We start from the raw sequence: 21,521 nt of genomic DNA on the forward strand, positions 1-21,521 counted from the left end.
CTGAGGTGGAAAACAGGTAGGTTAAAGAAAGAGTTTAGGGGAAGGGGTATCGGGTAATTATAAATGCAATCACAAATTAATTTCATATAATTATGCCAGTGAGTTTTTTTAATTTTTTATATTAAGTAAAATGTATGTACACAATAATTGCATTAAGGATTCAATAAAAGTTTAGTACATAGTAGTTACAAGACACTTGGTGATCTTTAATCAGTTACAATATTAATATTTGCAGTTGCATTGTTGATTTTTTTCACTGTCAACACAAAAACCGTAAAAAAAGAAAGAAAAATTTTAAAATGTATTTTCTGTGCATGTTGATGAACCATTCATAACTAACAGTTATTATTTAGGGGGGAAATCAAAGTGATTTTTCCAGTTTGCTTCATGGTTTTCACAGTCTTGCCACAGCTGTATTTGTTTGTACAGAGCTGCAGGCAGTGGCAGTCTCTCGCAGTAGTACACATGGAGGTCCTATTATAAGTCTGGAGCGTTCGAATGTGCCACATTGCAGTATTATCTTGGATTAAGTACAAGCCTAGTGACTACGCTCGATGATTCTCCCGTGATTCACGCGCCACATGCGCCACACGCGCGTGACGCCCCTGCTCATACCTCAGACCGTTCGCTGCGCCTGCGACGAGGTCAATGTCCTCTGACAGGCGTTCTCGCGAGAGTTCGACTATCTGGACTACTGGACTATCGTTCAGGGTTACCTGAGAGGACGGGCGCTTGACGATGAGAAGGTACAGTATACGCTATTCATGTGCACATTTCTTCGTATTTAACTTATGTATAAGTTGATATTTTATATTGAATGGTGAATATATTCTGTTTACTTTGGATCGCGGAAGTGCTGGTATTTGTTCCAGAATATGTCAACTTGTCGGTCGTTGATTCCTGTCACGCTAATGTTTACAGTCGTTGTGCTTAAAGTTAACTTAAATCAGTTTCGGTTGCGGTTTGTTTGACATGACCGAACTGTTTTCCGAATGCTATATATAACATGTACCATGTTAGTTTGGTCTTAAGTTTAAAACACTACTGTATTTTGACCTACCGTTACCGGGTAGTGGTTGTCTAGCTAGCTAACTAACTTGAATTGACGTTTAATATAAGGTGCCAACTGATTTATACTAGTCTGGATTCCTAACTACACCAAAACATGTTGCGTTTGTGTGAAATGTCATTATTGTTTGTCTTTTTATCTCTTAAGGAAGCCTCTGACTATTGACAACATGGCTGTCTTTCAAAATATATTGTGTTGCCTAACGTTACCTAGACAGCATTTTTGGGCGTCATACGTGCGTTCTTCTGAAATGCCTCAAAAATGCTTTCCAAGTAGACAACTTCCTAGGTTTGTTGCACTAGCAAGGTTAAGAAATGAAAAAAAAAAAAGAGTAACACAAACTATTTTGATCGAGCCTAGGTAGGAAGCTCACTAGAGGTTTAGAGGCACGGCCCATGTGTTACATTCATTTTTATTTTCAGACACAGTCCTGACCAGGTAAACATGTCTCATAACGATGAAGGATATGTTGTCCGGATCCGTGGTCTACCTTGGTCATGCACACAAGAGGAAGTGGCCTCCTTTTTCTCTGGTATGCAAAATCTCAAACTGAAAGCATCTTTTGCAGTGGTGTATGTGAGTTTACAGAAAAAGAGCTGCAGTTGTGTCCTTTTCTTCCATTTCCAGATTGTGACATTGTAGGGAAAGTGAATGGCGTGTGTTTTACCTTCTCCAAAGAGGGAAGGCCGAGTGGAGAGGCATTTATAGAGCTGAAGACATCAGAGGACTTTAAAAAGGCTTTGGCAAAAGATCGTAAATACATGGGTCATCGTTACATCGAAGGTACCGGACATTCCTATCCACAATGTAGAAAAGACCAGTTGGAGTTTTTATTTTCTGTTGATCACAAACGATGACATTTTGAAAAATGTTGACTTCCATAGGTATCTTTCTTTTCTATACTGGGTGAACCATCGCTTTACCATGAATGATTGGACAATTATAATTTTTTATGGAATATTGCATTATAATACATTTAGTTGTGCAAATTTTTTAATGCATCTTGTAATTAGAGGTGAACCAGTGCAGAATTTCTCTTTACATTAATTTCATACTCTTTAGTTTCACTGATAACCGATTTTTCAGAATGAAATCTGCTGATGCTGATGCAGATAGTGTGATTTTCTTAAGGAAAAAAATCTCTCCTAACTAATGCTGTGAATTGTACTGGGAACACTCTCATTTGCTACATTGCTGTAATAGCATATTAAAGGTTAAAATTAATAACAGAGCTATTATATTCAACTGCTATTTATTCTCAAATAATTACACTCAAATAAAAACTGAATTGTCTGTATACAAATCAGTTGCACATTACGTTTTCATAAACAACTGTCTTCATGTCAGATTTGTCAGAGAACAAACAAAAACACTCATCTTTAGTGTTTTTGTAGCTAACTAATGAACTGTGTGGAAGAGACTCGTACTCCGTGCTGTCGCTTGAACTAAAGCTGCTACACAGTGATCCGTCACGCCACATTTAAATGTGTCAACATAGCATTTATTGTTTGAATTTCATGACAGTGGATAGAATTTGAAAAATGAGACTTTGTTTCTTATCACAAGTAACAAAGCGCAAAGCTCTTTGTGATTATTGGATGGGAGGTGCATTGTTTGGTTTTAAGGGGAAAAACAGTGTGGATCTGGCAAACCATGGCATGAACTAGGCCTACGGGTGATTCATTGGGTCAAATAGAGCCTGCTTTAATTTAGCTCATTTGTTAAAAGGGTCATATGATTCTGCTAAAAAGAACAGTATTTGGTGTAATGCAATGTGTTTATGTGGTTTAAGGTAAAAAACAAAAAATATTTTCCATATAAATTGTTTCTCCTCTATGCCCCGCCTTCTGAAACACGTAAATTTTTACAAGGCTCATCGGTCTGAAAATGTGAGATGTGCTCTGATTGGCCATATCCAGTGTGATGTGATTGGCCGAATGCCTCAAGAATGTGATGGAAATGTTACACCCCTTAACATACTATGCCGTCTCCCAGGCCAGCAGCATGAGACTCAGCCCAGCTGCTCTGCTCGTGCACATCCCATCATCGGTTCTCTTTTAGCAGAAAAGACTATTGCTATCTCTTTCATTCTGATTTTAAATAGCACAAGTTAAAACACATGATACTTTTGCACATTTGGTTTTTAAAATGTATATTAATTGATTGTCTGCCTTTTGCCCCTTCCCACAGTGTTCAAGTCAAACCGTAGTGAGATGGATTGGGTGCTGAAACGCTCCGGTCCCACAGACTATGACGGCAGCAGTGGTTGTATGTTGCGTCTAAGAGGACTGCCGTTCGGCTGCAGTAAAGAAGAAATTCTACAGTTCTTTTCAGGTACATCTGTTGTTTCACTTCAACACATCCTACACTTGCAGGTATTGCCAGGTTAATCCTTTTAAAACGATTGAAAATTGTGATTTGTGGTTTTTGAATCATGTCAGTTCTTCCTTTTTATGTCTTTATATAGTCAGTCAGATCATATTGTGAAGGTTTTTCATTTTATATACCCAGCAGCTGTGCTATGATTTCTTGATTGATTTTAATTTCATGGATTTATCCTTTTTCTGGTATGCTCTTGGGTTTTTGTCTGACATAGGGAATGATGTAGGGGCTCATTTGGGGGGGATGTATTTTCTGCAGATGAGAATGTTGCGGCTCTTTAACATGTTTCCCCATGTGGGGTTATTTGTCCTTGGGTTAAAGGGTTGAAAATCGTGCCAAATGGGATAACATTGCCGATGGACTACCAGGGGAGGAGCACAGGGGAAGCCTTCGTGCAGTTTGCCTCAAAGGAGATAGCAGAAAAGGCTCTGGGGAAACACAAGGAAAGAATAGGGCACAGGTGGGGCTGGCAAGACTGGGCTGGGTGCTAATGGTCTCTCTAAATGTGGGATGTTGGGGGGAGGGGGGGGGTCATGCATCTTTCTGCTTTGGAAAAAGATGGTATGATCATGTTATTACACTTGAAATGTTTAATTTTACTTAAACGTGTCATGAGGGGACAAAAGAAAACTAGACAAATATGATTTCATAATGTGGTTGGGTAACACTGCAGAAGCAAAGGAGCCTTTTTATAACAGGCACTGTACAATACTTTTAAGATTCTGTTTCTGTCTCAAATTGGCCTTTAAATACAGTTACATTTTATGACTTGGCAGATTTTCAGACATTTGCTACTTCTCCCTCCGGTCAATAACTGACAGTAAATTGCCAGTTATTGTTATGTCATAATGAATTAAGTAAGTGGGCCCCAAATACTGTCTTCCCTAAAATCTTCCAGATTGCTGTTAAACATTCAGCAGCCTGTACGTTTAACATGTAGCATTTCAAAATAAACTCAGGTACATAGAGATATTCAAAAGCAGCCGAAATGAAATGCGTGCATACTACGAAGTACCTCGGAGGATGATGGGACAGAGGCCTAGTCCATATGACAGACCCGTGATGGGACGCGGGAGCTTCTTTGGGTCCAGTCCTGGAAGGGGAAGTGCTGCCCTGGACCAGGTGCGCAGCGGAGGTGGAGGCGGTTACAGCAGTGGTATGCTACTTTAATAGTGCTTAGTAACTTTATTAACATACCGATCTCAAACTTTTGAACAGTTCTTTCACTGACAGGAAGTGATCTTAAAGTATTGATTTGTCTCTCCATCTTAAGGATATGGTGGGTTTGACAATTACAATGGCTTTAACAACTACTGCTTTAGTAACGGCATGTTTGAAGAGCGTGTGCACGATGATAGAGGAAAAGGAAGAACGGGGGGTCATGGCTACAGCAGCGATTCGGACTCAGGCTTTCACAGCGGCCATTTTGTTCACATGAGAGGTCTACCATTCCGCGCTACAGAGACAGACATCGCACATGTGAGAAACACCACAAGTGTTGCCACTAGACATATTCTTACAATATTTTGTTTTACAGAAAAGTGTTATCGTTTTCTTTCTTTTTCAGTTCTTTGCCCCTTTAATTCCTGTGCGGGTGCACATTGATGTAGGACCTAATGGAAAGTCTACAGGAGAGGCAGACGTTGAGTTCAGATCTCACGAAGATGCTGTGTCTGCCATGTCAAAAGACAAGAATCATATGCGTAAGTTGTCTCCATATCCAAACCTCTGTCTTAGTCAAACTGTACCACCATCCTAACTTTTTTTCTCTCCTTCCTCCCTGCAGAGCATCGTTACATTGAGCTGTTCCTGAATTCAACTTCAAGTGGGCCGTCCGAAATGGGTGAGTATGACTGTGTGGAGATTGTTGTTGTGCAATAGTTTTGTTAAAAGTGTATGTATAAGAAGGTGTGAAGACAACATTCAAATCTAAGTCTTTTGTTTTGGGGGCATAAAAACACTGCAGGCCGTGGAGGAGGTTTCTATGGCAACTCCGGCGGTATGGGCTCTCGAGGAAGTGGACTAAGGGGGATGTATTGAGGATGCTTAAAATTCATGCACTTTTCAACCCAAAGTTGGAACTTCCAGTCTTTTTGTATGAATATGTTTTCACATGTTCCTATGAAATATGCCCACGATATTTTCCAGACTCGAAGAAAATTTAATCTTAATCCATATATATCTAATATATATATATTTGAGCTGTTGCATATAGATTGACCGGCTACTGTACATTTTGCTTAATGAATTTTATATGACATTGCTTTGTATGTATTTTGACTCAAAAAGGAGCGTGAATAGCTTGAAGCCCAAGTTGCGTGTGAGATTGCACTTTTGTTTTCTTTCCCAAAGCAATAACATCATTTTGGATGTTTACCCGTTTTTGCTGCTCGGTAAAATTTCTAATTGAAACCTGTGAAATTTACACATCCGTGGAATAAAACCTTTTATTGATACATTTTGTTTTGACCTAAGATTGTTTACTGAAGACCACTGTAATGTAAGAATAAAGCGTGATATCTTGCTTTTGGTCAAAGCTAGAGGAAACATATGGCATCGGTCCATTCATATATCATGTTTTTCAAAGCACAGGAAGATTTGTGTACTAGCCTTGTGTTTGTTCATTACCATTTAAAACTTTAGGATCAGTAGGATTTAAAAAATGTTTTGGCTACATTTATTTGAGTAAAAATACTATAAAATGGTAATATTATGAAATAACAATTTAAGCATCGTTACAATTTAAATAATAAAATGGATTTATTCCTGTGATGGCAAAGCTGAATTTTCAGCAGCCATTACCTCAGTCTTCAGTTTCACACGATGCTTTAGAAATAATTGTAATATGCTTATATGCTCAAGAAACATTTCTTGTTTTTATGAATGTTAAAAACCGTTGCACTGCCTAATATTCAGTCTTCCACATGCATTCTGTCATCTGAATGATGGTGTGTATAAGGAGGTAAAAGGAAATCTTTACTGATTTTTATAAAGTAACCATAACATTAACTTTTATATTTTTAATATTATCAATATGAACGATTACTGGACTGAAGCAACTTAGGTTTACTTTGAAGAGTTAATGCATATTTGTGGAATAAAACAACTTATTTCAAAACAATCAAACAAAACTAACTGTTCTGACCCCAAACCTTTGAACAATTGTGTGTGTACTGTGGCACCTAACTGCAAAATCCATCACATGAAAAGTGGAACCATAATCAACTTTAATGGTTTAAGGCTATGTATCATTTCATACATAAACTTTACATTTAAGTCAACAGTTGTATTCTGAGTAATTGTCCAGACAAACGTTAGCACAGATCCTCAAAATGAGTAGTGTTCCAGTTCTGTACCAAGGTAAATCTGCAATTGTGAAACAATACCATTTCCAGACAAACCTGAACACCATATTCAGAACATTATTTCTGTGCTTTCTGATGTGAACTCCTCAGTCTTTCTCCAGCAGCACTGACAATATTCTACTTACATATACATAAGGTTTTCGCCCCTTCTAGATTCAGGGAAACATTTCAAATCCTTATTTGTCAGTTTGGCTTGTTATACAGGCACATATGAATGTAAGGTTATGGATTTGAAATATAATTGCTCAAGAAATGATATCCCTTTAAGTAACTGCATTTGCTAACTTTTGAATCTTGAGGAATGAAACCTGTTCACCCTTACATATCAAAAGTATACAATGCATGGGAGTGTTGTACTAGTACTGTATAAATAATCTAAATCAGTCTACTTGCAGCCCAGATGGAGGCACTCAGTCATTAATTCTTTGTAAACTCATTTCTTTCATTGCACACTCGGTGACAAACACTGCATTGGCCATCTGCACAAGTGCCATTAAGTCTTCTCTGAGGCAACAGGCTTTATCCTATGTCAAATGTAAACTTCAAACACAGAGAAACGGGTGCATCCATTTTGGTCACTTTCACTATGCGGGACAGCACAGTCTGATTTTGGCCCTTGTTACGATGTGCTGTCATTTCTATCTTACGTGGCATTGGAGGAGCAGCGCTGGAGGAGCAGAGCGTGGCAGGTGTCGCAGACTCTCACGGGTTTGGGTGAAGCGGGGAGCGGCAGCTCATTATCTGAGCAGGCGTTGCAGAAGATCTCCCCACAGTTCCTGCAGTGGTGCTGTTCAAACAAAGACAAAGAAAAGAGCTTTCAATTAAAGGGCCTGTTGTTTTTTGGTTTGGATTGGACTCTAAATGACTTGGTGGAATCTTCACAACTGATATTTTGGGATTCATCCAAACAGTTGCTCTGGGAAATTTCCCTTTAGTTGTTTTTCATGGGAGTTAAATATATAAATCAGAATTTTTTAGAGTAAGGTCCCATTTAAAGATAAAACAGAAGAAGTAAAACATACATTTTTCCTGTAATATGACACATCCAAGTGAAATATATTATCAAAGCAGAAAGAAAGAAAAAAATGCTCGGCATGGATGCAGATATGAATATCAGCTTTCAGTTAGTTGTATGAGAAGGGGCGGGGTTTAGGCAGATTAAAGGGGACATAAGTTCAAGTTTTCTTTTCTCTTTGGAGTGTTACAAGCTCTTGGTGCATAAAGAAGATCTGTAAAGTTGCAAAGACTAAAGTCTCAAATCCAAAGAGATATTTTTTATAAAAAAAAGAGTCAACCACGCCCCCCTAAAACGGCTCGTTCCAACACAGCACAGAGGAGAAACAATAATGTACAGTATGTGGAAAATAATGTGTTTTGAGTTATAAATCAATTTGATTACACCAAATACACAAAATAATGTTCTTTTTAGCAACATCCTATGACCCCTTTAAATCTGTGTCCCAACCGGTCCCAACTGATAGTTTTCACGTGACGTCACACACTAATAGGAACGCCCACCTAGAGAACAAAATGAAGCTTTTCTCCACTGACCGCCAGTTATTTTTTACGCAGTTTGCATTAAGTAGTAATGTAATAAAATCCAGATATTCAAATGTGAAATTCTGTAAACATTTAATTATGTATATTTTGTACAGGCATGCATATGAACTCAGAATATAAACACAATGTGCAAAGTTTCGTGTTAAATGGTTTCCCATAGAAAACCATTATAAGGAAAACACTGAACCAGTTCATATTCTGACCTCTTCTGCTTGCCTATATAAGACTATGCATCATTAATATTGTGATTACTGAATTTGTTCTTTTAATATTACTGTTTTAAGTGTTTTTACAATGCTTGTCGCACTGTTTAATGATTGAAATGCTTAATATGGATAGAAATTGCCGAACTTGAATTTTTCACGTACTTTTGTTTTATGCTTTTGAAAGGTTATCTAAATACTTGCGGCTGTGAAACAGATGGAAATTTGAAAGGATTGTGCTGCAGTTCTATGAATGTTTTGCCCTCCAGCTCTTCGAGCCGGTCACATGACTGAAAGGGGCTGCATCCTAAGTCCACAAAGGTTGAACTGAATGTTGTTAAATGGAAAAGTCTAGCCTACAGAAGAGTGTTCTTGTTGCCTAGCAACTATGAAGGCTGCGTTTGACGAGTGCCAGGCCCAGGACTATTATAAAAATAATATTCAACTGTCTGAAAACAAACCAGGGTTCACAACCTGTCTAATTATGTTCACCTTGGTCCACCATAAACTAAGAATAAACTACCAATAAAATCACATCTTGGTAATATATGTCAACATTTGAACTGCTTTAAAAAAAATCTTTTTATTTTACTTATTTTTTAAAATTTGTTTCATTAGATATTTGAATAAGTTAACACCAAATATTAACATTTAAAAGTGTTGTAATAATCTGCCATTTTGAAAGTCCTGTCATCTGTCTAGGCAAGGCCGCATTACAAAAAAAAAATAACTCAATTCAAGGTCATATTTGAGACTTTGAAATGGGACAGCTTTGTCTTGTTAATGCAACCTTCAAAGGATGCAGCCTCTGAATTGGAACACAACTTAAAATGTTTGGAGAGGTCTGGCATGCATCACCAGAAAGAAGGCTGTCGTTTCACTGGAGGATCAAGTAATGACATTTTAATTAAATATTGGGATGTCCCAAAAAGTTAAACATGCATAGATGATAGACCCTTTACAGTGATTTAGAAAACTTCATTTCATGCCGTCTCCAACAGTACAGACCACCACTTGCCAACTCAAGTCTTTTATTCAGGCTTCATCTAATCCTCATTTGGACATGTTTTCAAGTCTTAAATCCAGTACGCTCTTTGTGCCAGTGAATTTCTTTATTTAGAGCAGTTGAATTTGTGTGGATGTGTGAGATTGGACAGCAAGCTGTGAAAAAGACACCGCTGTGCATTACAATTTGATTCTGACCTTTCTCCTGGAGATTGAAAACTCCTTCTCACAAAGCTTGCAATGCGTAGCATCTTTGTCCTTCAGCCAAACCTGTCCACCCTGAAATCAATTGTTTATTAATATGATCAAGTCAAATTACTCAAGAAACTGAAAATGTTCTTACAAAAAAAAAAAAAAAAAACACCGTGATGGTTTCAGATGGTACTTTGATATATATCATCGTTCATGTCCACAAACATGTTCCAGGCAGTTTTTTTTTTGGTTTATCTCTAACAATGTTTCAAACCTGAAGTGCTTTGTTGGCTTCTTTTATATCTTCAATTTTCAACTTTGACCTAAACGAGAAAAATGTGTCTTATCAGTAAAAGAATGACATGATTTGAAGGCTCCCAAATGGCATTTGTATATAAATCCTACATACTCGCTGAGTTTGCAGCCCAGCTCCTCCAGCGCCTGTTCCTGCTCTTCACAAATTCCCTTCAGCTGCGTATTCTCATCCTGCAACCTGTGAAACTCCTGACAAGACACAAGGACACGTCAGAGACCAAGACAGGATGTTTGGCTTTCACCACAACGAAAACATCCATGAAGAAGCATTTCAATGACACAAACACATTAGTCCTCATACAGATGTATTGTGGACTTAATGGTTATTACATTTCTCTCCCTCGCCATTGTTGAGATGAGAAATTAATCGTACTTTTTTGAGTCCGTTGATTTGCTGTGCTTCGGTAGCGAGTTGTGCGATGGTCTCTCGTTCTCTTTCTAATTCATTCTGTAACGTCTGCCGCCAGTCCCTCTCTATTTTCAAGTCTGTTTCCAGCTGCATCCTGAACAAAAAGTGCCAATTATCTTAATTTTCCACTCAAGCATTAATGGGATATTGTGATACAAATTAAAAAATTTGAATTCTCTTCCAAAGCCGTTGCAAAACTTACATTTGTTTCTCTCTCTGGGCAATCTGCTTTAGGAGACTGTCAGCTTTGTTTGTGAAGTCCTGCTTGAATTTGCGCACCCCATCTTCGGCACTGACACGTTCCCTCTCGGCATCCTGCAATCTGGTGTAATTCAAACCAACTGGGTAAAACTACGGCTCAGAATGTAATGGAATGGGCGGGAATGTATTGGAACAAATGGGAAACAAAATAAAATGATGGCCATAATTCAACAGCCACAATAGAGCGGGAACAAATACAGAGCCAGACGACAGAAATAATGCGCTGCGGGAAAAGCCAGAGAGTTGAAAAGAGTTGGCAATTTAATAAGGGTCGAGGATACTTTGATTTTCTAACGTGTTTTTTTGTCAAGTAATTCACAAAGTAAACAGTCACGAGTAGTTGAAAACATCGAATTTATTGAAGGCTGTGATAAAAGACATGTCATATTTGTGGTTTCTTTGACTGTTAAACATTACAGGTAAATATTTACGCTACAGAACCACAAGAAGGATTTTCTCACTAAATAGTATGTGGAAAAACAGTGACCATCATCAAGTAAAACTTAAAAGGGGGCTAGTGAAGAATGATCAACTCATCACTTTTAAGAACACTGCATATTGCCACACAACTAGCTCGGAGTAATAAAGAGCAAATTTATCTTAATATCAGAAGGAAATATCTTTGACAAGTTTGTATTGGTGCTCGGTGTCTGTGCTAGCGCATTTTACAAACGACATAGCAAGAGTTCTTGTCTGGCTGAGTAGGTCTTTGTCACTATTTGTTGATTGAGGAAAAACATGGAATTAGAGGAATGGAAAAGATAAGAAAAAAGAAATGAAAAGGGGAACAAAAAGGGAAAGAGGATGTAAATATCAGTGAATTTCAACTTCATCCCAAAGCTTTTAAGAACTTGTTAAGCAGTGCAGTCATAAAACATCAGAAATACGATGGCGGTAAATCAACAGAAGAAAGGGAAGGATGATTCATGTGGACAGAGAAATGGACATGATAGCACTACGTCACCACAAGAAAATAACACAAATGCTAAAGGATGAGCGGTTAGATGAGAGAAAGCCATTAAATGCGCCTTCAGATCACAAGCATGCATGCACCTTTGCATGCTATCAGGTATCTGACACTTCTAGACCCTCTGAAAACTGATTCTACTGATGATTGGTTTAGACACCATCAATGGACGCTAATTTGATTTAGGCTTTAAAAGCTGATATCATATTCTGAAATGCATTTACACTAGCGTTCAAAAGTTGGGGGTAGGTAAGATTTTTCAAGTCTCTTGCATTCACTTGTTTTGCATTCACAAAAATACAGTAAAAACAGTAATATTGTGAAATATTATTACTATTAAAAATAACTTTTTCTTTTGTAATTTTAATATTTTTTTAATATTCAGCAATCATTGCTCCAGTCATCCTTCATCCTTAAGAAATCATTCCAGATTTTTTTAGTTCATAAGAGCAGCATTTACTTGAAATTTAATAATCCTTTGTAACATTATAAATGCCTCTACTGTAAATTTTGATCAAGTTAATGTGCCCTTGCTTGAAAAACAAGTGAAATGCTCAAACATTAGAATAGTAGTCTAATGTACATATGCTACTTCCTGCAGACAAAAATCTGATTTTCTCAGAATCTCAAAAAAACAAACTGGCTAAAAATATTTTTTACGTTTTTATATACATCATATAAATAAAAGATAAAAAATCAGGCTAAACTAAATATTCTAATTAAATTCAAATAATCAATCAAACATTTGAAAACAACTGAAAACATTCTGAATGCACTTCAGGAGTATGACATGATTCTAAATAAATGAGGAACTGCTGCTCACCTTTGTTCTAGTTGTTTCATAGTCGCCGTTATCTGATTGGTCTTCTCCTCTAACCGTGCGATCATGTCGTTTTTTTGTCTCATGTTGTCATCTGAAGACTGTTTATGATTAAATAGCTTGATTACAACATCTTCTAACCACAAATTGTGAAGAACACCCAACAAAAGATGTTATACCTGCATTTTTTGGTACATCTCCACATTGATGGCTTTAACTTCATCTAATTGGTGCCGAAGTCCAATCAGAGTGTCTTGCTTTTCATGGATGTCCTTTTCTAACAGCTTCATGGCCATTTCCATCTCCTGCTTCATGCTCACCTGCACAACCAGCTCGTTCTCCACATCCTTAAGCACAAATACAAGTAAAAGCAGGTTTGACCTCCACTGAGTGCCACCGCACAATCTGAATAGCAGGTTCCTATTTTTATATGAACACACACCTGCCTGAGTTGACATTCCTCTTTGAGTTGGCGTCTTGCCTCATTGAACATTTCATCCAGGCCCTGCCTTGATTGCTTGTACGTGTCAAGCTCACAGCTCAAATCTCCTTCTGCAATCTGAATAGAGTACAGTGCTTGTACAGTATACAGCAATTATAATATATAATGAATTTTGTATTTGGCTTGCACATTGATTTATGAAATCCTTTAATTATTATCACGTAAAACTAGGGTTCCAAAAGCAAAAGGGTGTTAGGGGAAAAAGTACAGAGAATGTTTTTTTAAAATGTAAATATTTTACAGATCACATTTTCACACGTTTATAATTTTTTTTTATTGCTTTAAACAAATACCAACACACAAAACAAAAACACTCAATAATACCTCAAGACGCTGTTGTGCTTTCATAAGAATGACTGAATTTTCTGTTCTGAGTTGGTGGTTCTCTTCCTGTAATTTAATTATGTTGTTTTTCGCAATTGCCAACTGCAATAAAAAAAGATGACAGCAACAAGTTAGTATAGAACATAACTATTTCACAGAAGAGACTTATTCTTCTGAAATCAAACAGTACCTCTTCGATGAGTTTGGAGTTGGATTTTTCTAAGGACTCCACACGTCCCTGTAAGCCTTGAACTGAAGAACTTCGACCAAGACAACGTTTTAGATAAAATTCATAAACGCTCATATCGAAGTTTTAAAGGGCTTTGACAGATTAATCTGTTTTTAGAAGCCACAATCACTCATCCTAAATATACCACAAAAGTTTCAGAAAAAGCATTAACTTACTTCAGCTGCCTGTTTAATTCTTCAACATAGTTCTTCTGATCCAAAATGGCAGAAATTTGTCCATTTCTATTCCAAACACATTCAAGATATAGGTTATTCGAACAGCATAATACATCAAGGTAAGTCTAATGATTTAAAGTGATCAGTTATTGTCCGAGTGTACTTTCTACCTTTCTTCACTTCTGTAGTCATCATCAATGTCATTTTTCAAGTACATGGAGAAGTCTATTACACCAACCTGTAGATTCCAATACAAGGCATTAATATTTCTCAGACAGACGCTAGACAGCAGGTTATTAAAAATGGCCAATACACAACGCTCATACTTGTGTATCGAGGTCCTCGCCCTTCACACATAAGTTGGCATCTATGACGTTCAGTCCCACCAGGAGACCGACGATGACAGCTCCCTCCTCCTCCAGCATCACTGCCGAGTTCTCATAGAACTCACTGCAAATCACACACACACACACACACACACACACAAATGCTTTGACATTTATCAATTATTATTGGAGTAGAAGTTTATATGAATGTATCTCTGAGGGGAACTGACTGTCTTTAGAAAAGTCTATGTGGTATTTTCTATTTATCTTGCCTCTGAAAATGCACGAGTGTTCACTAGCGCAGCTAGCGGTAACCCAGGAAACGCTATCATTGCTCTCACCTGCTGTCAAAGAGTGAATCTGCATCTCATTAAATTCATCAGATATGTTTTATGTAGTATAGTTTCCCAATAATAAAGTCAGACCATTCTTTTTTTTTTGCTTCAAATTTCGAAATTAAACAGTCTAATTTAGAATTAAAACTACTCATGCTGCATAAATGCTGCATCTTTAGTTGGATCATGATTAAAATCCAGTGGTTGTCTCTAATTTTAAATGGAAAAAGCACAGACAAAGCCTTTTAGTTTGTTTATATTAAGATATTTATTTTATTTGTGCAACTTGTTTGATTTGGGGTTTGTTTTAAAATTTCAATTAAATTTTGTTTATTTTAATTTTTACAAAGAAACATCCAGCATTAGCCTAGTAAAATGACAACTTTTCATTTACTGTATATTGTCTTCAATCTCATTTTGAATTATGGAGATCAAATCAAAATTGTGAATTGAATCGAGAGTTCAGTAAATAGTTACATCCCTAGTATCATTTAAATATTTAGGGTCAATTTTATTTTATTTTTTTAATTAACACTTTTATTCCCCAAGAACTTTCTTTTCATCAAAGAAAATATTTTATGATTTCCCCAAAAATATAAAGTAGCACAAACGTTTTCAACATTGATGATAATTATAAGAAATGTTTCTTATTCCTATTATTATTTTATCTATTTATTTAAATTATTTATTCTTTATTTGGGATTTCTTTTTGCATTTATATTTATCATCTTTGGAGTTGTTTCTGTAGTTTATTTTAAGCAAAACTCAAGTCATACAATATTTTAAAGACTTGCTGTTAAAGGAATGTATTTATGTTTCCTTTAGGAAAGCACACTGTACATTGATCATGTTATTTCTGAATAAAATTAAATAAATGTTTACTAAGAAACAAATTTTTAAAAATGTAATTCTTCACAATAATAATGTTTTTAATATTTATAAAATAAATGAAACCTTAGTGGGCATAAGAGACCTCTTTTAAAGTCCTCTGAAAAGACTTACTAGCCACAAACTTTTGAATGGTGGAGTATATTTTAAATCTCGGGCAGTAGCAGCAGAAAGACTTCTTTAGATGGCTACAAGTGATGCACACTCTCTAGACAGCACTGTTCACTGCAATCTGATGACCTGAGCAGGAAACACTAGTTTGTCTCAGACACATGTTATCACTTCTCTAATAACTAATTCTCCACCACAACTGTTGTGATGAAGGAAGAAAGTATGAATTACGGGTACTGGAGGGGAAAATACTAACCTAAGTATATCTTTCCTGGTGATGAGGAGACGTAGGTAATCTGCTAATTTCTTCTGCATCAATGCCAGCCTTAGCCATGCTCGGGCTCTGCCCAGAGGTGTCCTAACAAACACATACAGACATATTCAGGCTGATTTACAAATGATAGATAGAGAGATATACAGAGAGAAAGAAACTCAGACAGATAGTGATATGCATAATTCTGGAAATAGCCTTTACTTACAGTTGCAAGTTTCAGTTTTGTCAGGGAACTAGAACTGAAATTTGCACTTCCCTATTCTGAATGTCACATTTCTTAATGCACTGAAAAATGAATGTGAGAAAGCATGTGTATATGTATATATTAGTGGGCCTGACTGCTTTTATATTAGTGTATTTGAAAGATCTAAACAAAACTGAAGCACTTAAAGCACTGCGTGCAAAGTAATCAATGTAACAGTAAGGCCAAATATTGTGAACTGAACATACTTAAGGCCGGGAAGGTCTCGTACACTGGCTGCGATTTCGCCTGCTTCTGGGCAGAGCTTCTCAACCATCTCCAGAGGCCCCCACAATGACTTGTTGTATCCAAGAAATGATTTCTTCACTGGGAGATGGAGACAAACTTGTTTCTTAAACAACTCAGGGTCACTGTATGTAATACAGAGTATGTAAATGCTTTGATTAAACACTCAAAATAGTATTCAAATTTTGTTGCACGACTGGCTTACTGGACAAGAACTTCAGATGATCTGTCACCTGAGAATGATTAATAAAAGCATTTCCTCATTTTATTTTCCTATAAAAAGCTTAGCGTAACAGTGGCTGCTGTTTGTCTGATGCCTAAGAATAACACTAACATATGCCTATAAAAAAAAAAAAAAAAAAGATAATGATAACAGATTATGTTTAACACCAAATCAGCTATTCGACCAAAAAAACGGGCATATAATTACTTTGAATGATTAAGTTTTGTATACAGTTGTTGTTAACAGATGGTTCTCTGTGGCTGGCTGTTTGGTGATGGTTGAACATACTTTACCTTTGAGACCGTGCTTCAGGCAGTGCTCCATGACAACAAAGAACTGTTGCAGAGGCGGATAGTCAGAGTCCAGAGTTCGTCCAAAGCTCAGAGCCGACTCGATCAGGCCTTTGATGCTGAGCTTAGCCATATTAAGCAAGTTTGCTCGTTCCATTGCCATTGGATCTCGAAAGGCTAGAAGACACAAAGCCCATAGACTACTTTATCAAAAATGATAGCATTATCGCTAGAATCAAGTTCTTACAGTAGTAGTAGATGAAAATGAATATCAAGAATCAAGCTAAACTCATCACAGCACTTTAACCTCTGGCTGTCTCCTTAGAACTAACATGTGACCACACTTTGCATGGCTAAGTTTAAATTTGAACAAACCCTTAAAGCGCTTTCACTGGTCTTGACTCTACTGTCATTCAACAGTACTTAACAGCAGCATTTCACTTCTTTGTTTTGTGTTTCTACAACAAATACTGCACAAATTATATACACTGGACCCTGTTTTCACCATCAGGCTAAAAAAGAAACGTTATGCAAATATATTCAGACAGGCTCTGTCTAGCAAGTATACTGACACTGTGGTACTCTACTTCCCACTTATATCAGTTGGTTCCCATTTGCAATTTATTTGGATATTATATGAATGAGGCCTTTTTCTATCAGACTTCTGGGGTAAATAACTTAATACATTTTGCATCTCCTTTCTTTTCAGTGTTTTTCACTATTATTATTATTGAATTTACAGTAACTGTATGGATGAACTGGTGCTTTGTAGTCTTAAAACATCAAGATTTATTAGATGCACAAATGAATACAAACCAACAAGGCACACTCTTCATGACATCATACCATTATGACATCATGCAGAAAATGTTGCATGGCAAGCCATTTTAACAAATTTCTTAAAGCTAATATAACTAGTAACTATATTTTCTTACTATCATTTACTAGTAAATATTATTCAGTACATTACTAGTATATTTTTCAAGTTTACTAGTAACTATTCATTACACACCAGTACTTATTATTTAGAACTTAGAGACAATTTCATTAATGGCAAGTGATCACACTTTGCTTTTTTTGGTTGTGTTTTGTTATGATTAGTCTGAATGTATACTTTATAGTTCAATTAAAAATCTCACTAGTAAGTTACAATAGGAACAGATAACTATTTTAATAGTCAGAGGTAACTAAACAATATAGTAACAGAATTAGTAGTATCTCTAACTAGTAAAATTGCAATCGCTATTAGCAATAATTATACTACTATAGGCCTTCTAATCAAAAACATAAAGTTGATACATAACTGCACAAATCCAAACTGAATTCAATGGCAAAAAAAAGCAATTTGTTACTAGCAATAGCCGCATTTCCACTGTCGCGCCAGTGTGAGCCAGTGCTTTAAATGGGCCAGGTGGTTCTAATAGCTTTGGACCTGTAACACCAAGGCCAAAATAGCACTGGGTTTCCATCATCGGACGAGAAGCTCTGGTGCGCTTCACTAAAACCCGTCCTTTACATGCCTTTCAGGAACAACGTCATGCAACTCCATCATTTCACCAACAAAGAGAAGTTATCAGAAAATGAATAAGAAATAAGTCACTGGAACTAGCGCAATCTCTAAACTCTTGAGATGAGACTTATGACAGCTAAAATATGTTACCAAATAAATACACGATTGTGATAGAGACTTATAATATGACGTCTGATTTCTTCAAGTGGTCACATTTACCATGTATACTATGGTAACGTTAATACCTTGAGTGCAAAGTCTTTTGCATCACATAAATATTTCTGCCCTGTATGGTGATAATCCACATCGGATCAAGTTATTTGAAACTCTCGCTGCTGACTGAAAGTGAATTTTGAGCTCAACTTATTTTAAAAACTTTTTAATGCTGGTGTTATGTTAGTTTTATGAAATGATCCACGTCGCTGACGCTCTCCAGACGAGGAGAAACTCCGCTTTTGTTCAGAACCACTCCTCTAGCCCCAACTGACCGGCTTTGGCCCAAGGTTTTTGTCTGGCAAAAAAACACAGCCGTTGGCCCTGAGGAAGCACCGAGGAGGCACGATCAAGCCCCGGAAGTGACAGTGAAAATGCACTAGAATGCTGCTTTTGGCCCAACAGTGGAAATGCAGCTAATAATGGCCTAGTTGCATGGCAAACTATTGGGTTACTGTCTTGTGGCAAATGGATATAATAGTGAAAACAACTGAATGAATAGATATTAATCAGATTTCTCTCTCTCTCTCTCTCTCTATATATATATATATATATATATATATATATATATAATAATTACTGGAAACAAAACAGATTATAGTTAGTTTTAAGCAATAAATGTTAACATGGCTTGCCATACACGTAGGCTCTGCATCTGAACAACTGAATCCCAACCTCAACCACGGGCTTTAATGTTATACATAACCTACCCTTGGCACCCCATTCTTCGGGAAAAGGCGATGTTTTTGGCTCTGTCACTTTGGGCAAGACGTGAATGCCACCCGAGAAGGTTTCTGACGCTTTTCTGGCTAACGCGAATATGGGCGCCTGCCATCTCCCGTCTCCAGATTTCATGGCAGCGGCGCTCACTTTCTCACCGGCGGCCGATTTATCCTCCTGCAATCGGAGGATACCGAACATTTGCGCTCTCTCTTTGTTGCTCTCTGCTTCTGCCAACACAAGGTCCTGTTCTGCAGGTGTCGCCATCGTTAACGAAAATATCATACAGTTTAGGAAAACGCTTCACATATCAACCACGGCGGTGATGTGTTGAGCGGCATTGATAAACAGTTCACGACGTGATTCAAGCGCTTTCCTCAGTGATGGTCCTTGTCAACGCCCCAAAGGCGAAGTATGATTTCCATTCATATGATCATGGTATCTCTAGAGAACAAATGGCTAGATTGTAGATTTGTTTACACCCGAGCACTCCTGCACGATCCGTCTGCAGCAAAGGGGTGGTGTCATAACGATAAAAATACGTAATTCAGTGGAAGAGTACGGATATACTACCCTCTACTGCTTGTATGAAACATTGTCCTGGACTGTTATTTCAATAGTATTTCATTTAGAAATAGTCACTGGTTAACAGTCTTAACACATAATAGTTTTCAATACTTCGTTCTCTCCATCATGCACTGAGTGACTTCATTCCCTTTTCAAAGACAAAACTTAGGAAAAACTCTTTGAGAGGAAAAAGTCTCTCTTTGATGTAGATTTAATAGCGCATTCACAGTAGTCATAAACAGTAGGCGAAAAGTACCCGGATGAATATCTCTGCTAATTATGGTGTGTGCATAATATCCCATAAGGCCATAGTTAAAGAGGAGTTGTGATGGCTGTGATGCAATGCAACTGGTACTGATCCTGGTGGATGTAGTTTGTCTTCATTTTATTTATACTATATAAACAGGGCATACTTTTTTAGCAGTCACAAAGTTTCAAACAAAGATCCCACTATTAACTTTGAGTTATTTAAATTAAATGTAACTTCTTTTTATTAAGTGCATGTGTTCATCTAACAGTTCTGACACTGAGGAATTCAAACTTGCGCTTTAAAATGAACAATAACAACATATGCTGACAGCCCCCTCACTGGTGCTGAGTCAGGATTCTTCTCCTTGTAGAGTAGGGTGTCACCATGCAAAGCTAGTTACAAAAGGCTAGGTCTGCAGTTGCAAACAACTATAACTTATATACTTTGTATAGTTTTAGTAAAATAAATTCTAGAAGCTTACCTTGACTGTAAGCTAAACGCTCCATACTTTCACTATGGGTGATGCCCCACCGGTGGAGGCTCTGAGGGGAATACATGACTGCTGCTCCACAACCCTTTCAGAGCAAAGATGAAGCGCTTGTTTCTCAGTGAGCCCTGAATACACTGAACACATAAAGACAATAGATGGGTGGTGGTTAACATTTAAAATCACTTCCATATGTCTAACTGAACTACTAGCATACCTATTGTTATTTATTCGAAACTATTTAAACCTGATTGTCATACTGCTGCATACAGTTGGTGACCTACATCCAGACATCCAGTCACAAACTCAACATGTTTCTGTTGTTTTCTGCTGATCAGGATCTGGCTATCATATGACTCTTATTTCCTGCACCACTGTGCCTCCTCACATGGAAGGAAATGTTGACACATTCCAACTGAACAGACTAAACACCTTAAGATTTCAGTGCAGTAAAAATGTGGAGCTAAGAACAACATGAATTCAAACATCTAATGCTTTGTCATCTTATAGGCACTTTCTTCTACTTTAAAATGTAACTGAATCACTCAGTGATGCTGCAGCAACATAATAATACACACTTACCCCTGTTAAGTCTACACCCGGTGCTGGTGTTCTTCTGGTACTATTGGGCCAGGAGAGCTGATAAGGTGAGGCACAACCATTTGCTGCATTAGCTGGTTGTGGGGAGGAGATGTCTCTCGCTGGAACAGCTAAGTGCATTGGGGCAGTTTAGCAGAGGCGGTCAAACAAAGAGGGCGGGACATGTGAGCCTACTGGTCAGCCAATAAGTGTGGAGTTGCAGACTACTCAGGAAGTGGGATTCAGAATGAGACTGCACTGCAAGAGTAACATGCATTATTATGACAGGCATAACTTTAAGTATCACGGCTAATCCTTATTGCAGCTGCATTTTGTGTGGTAGCTAATTTTATGTAAATGCATGCACGTTTCACACAAAATAATGATTATACACTACTGTTTAAAGAATATAGTACTTTAATTTAGCAAGGAAGTATTAAACTAATCAAAACTGACTGTAAGGTATTTAACATGGTTACAAA

The 21,521-nt window shown here is 37.2% G+C and overlaps 2 protein-coding genes across 5 annotated transcripts; one reads left to right on the forward strand and one right to left on the reverse strand.

Annotated features, from left to right (window-relative positions):
* The first annotated feature begins 539 nt into the window (after positions 1-539).
* Positions 540-6,002, forward strand: LOC113112771 (heterogeneous nuclear ribonucleoprotein H3-like). Of its 2 annotated transcripts, XM_026278617.1 has the most exons (10): positions 540-746; positions 1,492-1,601; positions 1,697-1,852; positions 3,260-3,403; positions 3,773-3,911; positions 4,411-4,607; positions 4,725-4,930; positions 5,019-5,154; positions 5,238-5,294; positions 5,418-6,002. In XM_026278617.1, exons 1-10 carry the CDS (start codon positions 739-741, stop codon positions 5,489-5,491), a joined length of 1,227 nt encoding a protein of 408 aa, XP_026134402.1. In that variant the 5' UTR covers positions 540-738; the 3' UTR covers positions 5,492-6,002. The 2 variants fall into 2 exon arrangements, with proteins under 2 accessions (XP_026134402.1, XP_026134403.1); XM_026278618.1 differs by lacking the exons at positions 540-746; positions 1,492-1,601; positions 1,697-1,852; positions 3,773-3,911 and having other exon boundaries at positions 3,273-3,403.
* Positions 6,003-6,661: 659 nt separating this feature from the next.
* LOC113112770 (RUN and FYVE domain-containing protein 2-like) lies at positions 6,662-21,303 on the reverse strand. Of its 3 annotated transcripts, XM_026278615.1 has the most exons (19): positions 21,043-21,303; positions 20,455-20,597; positions 16,717-16,890; positions 16,164-16,281; positions 15,696-15,797; positions 14,106-14,229; positions 13,950-14,017; positions 13,780-13,845; positions 13,565-13,634; positions 13,375-13,476; positions 12,991-13,107; positions 12,728-12,895; positions 12,552-12,649; positions 10,703-10,822; positions 10,465-10,594; positions 10,186-10,280; positions 10,051-10,099; positions 9,783-9,863; positions 6,662-7,603 (listed from the first exon to the last, which is right to left on the reverse strand). In XM_026278615.1, exons 2-19 carry the CDS (start codon positions 20,528-20,530, stop codon positions 7,460-7,462), a joined length of 1,902 nt encoding a protein of 633 aa, XP_026134400.1. In that variant the 5' UTR covers positions 20,531-20,597; positions 21,043-21,303; the 3' UTR covers positions 6,662-7,459. The 3 variants fall into 3 exon arrangements, with proteins under 3 accessions (XP_026134400.1, XP_026134399.1, XP_026134401.1); XM_026278614.1 differs by lacking the exons at positions 20,455-20,597; positions 21,043-21,303 and adding an exon at positions 19,147-19,707; XM_026278616.1 differs by lacking the exons at positions 6,662-7,603; positions 9,783-9,863; positions 10,051-10,099; ... (3 more) ...; positions 20,455-20,597; positions 21,043-21,303 and adding exons at positions 11,099-11,476; positions 19,147-19,707.
* Between the last annotated feature and the right edge of the window lie 218 nt (positions 21,304-21,521).

The sequence above is a fragment of the Carassius auratus genome, chromosome 13 (genome assembly GCF_003368295.1).
Source record: "Carassius auratus strain Wakin chromosome 13, ASM336829v1, whole genome shotgun sequence".
In the NCBI taxonomy this organism is placed as follows: Eukaryota; Metazoa; Chordata; class Actinopteri; order Cypriniformes; family Cyprinidae; genus Carassius; species Carassius auratus.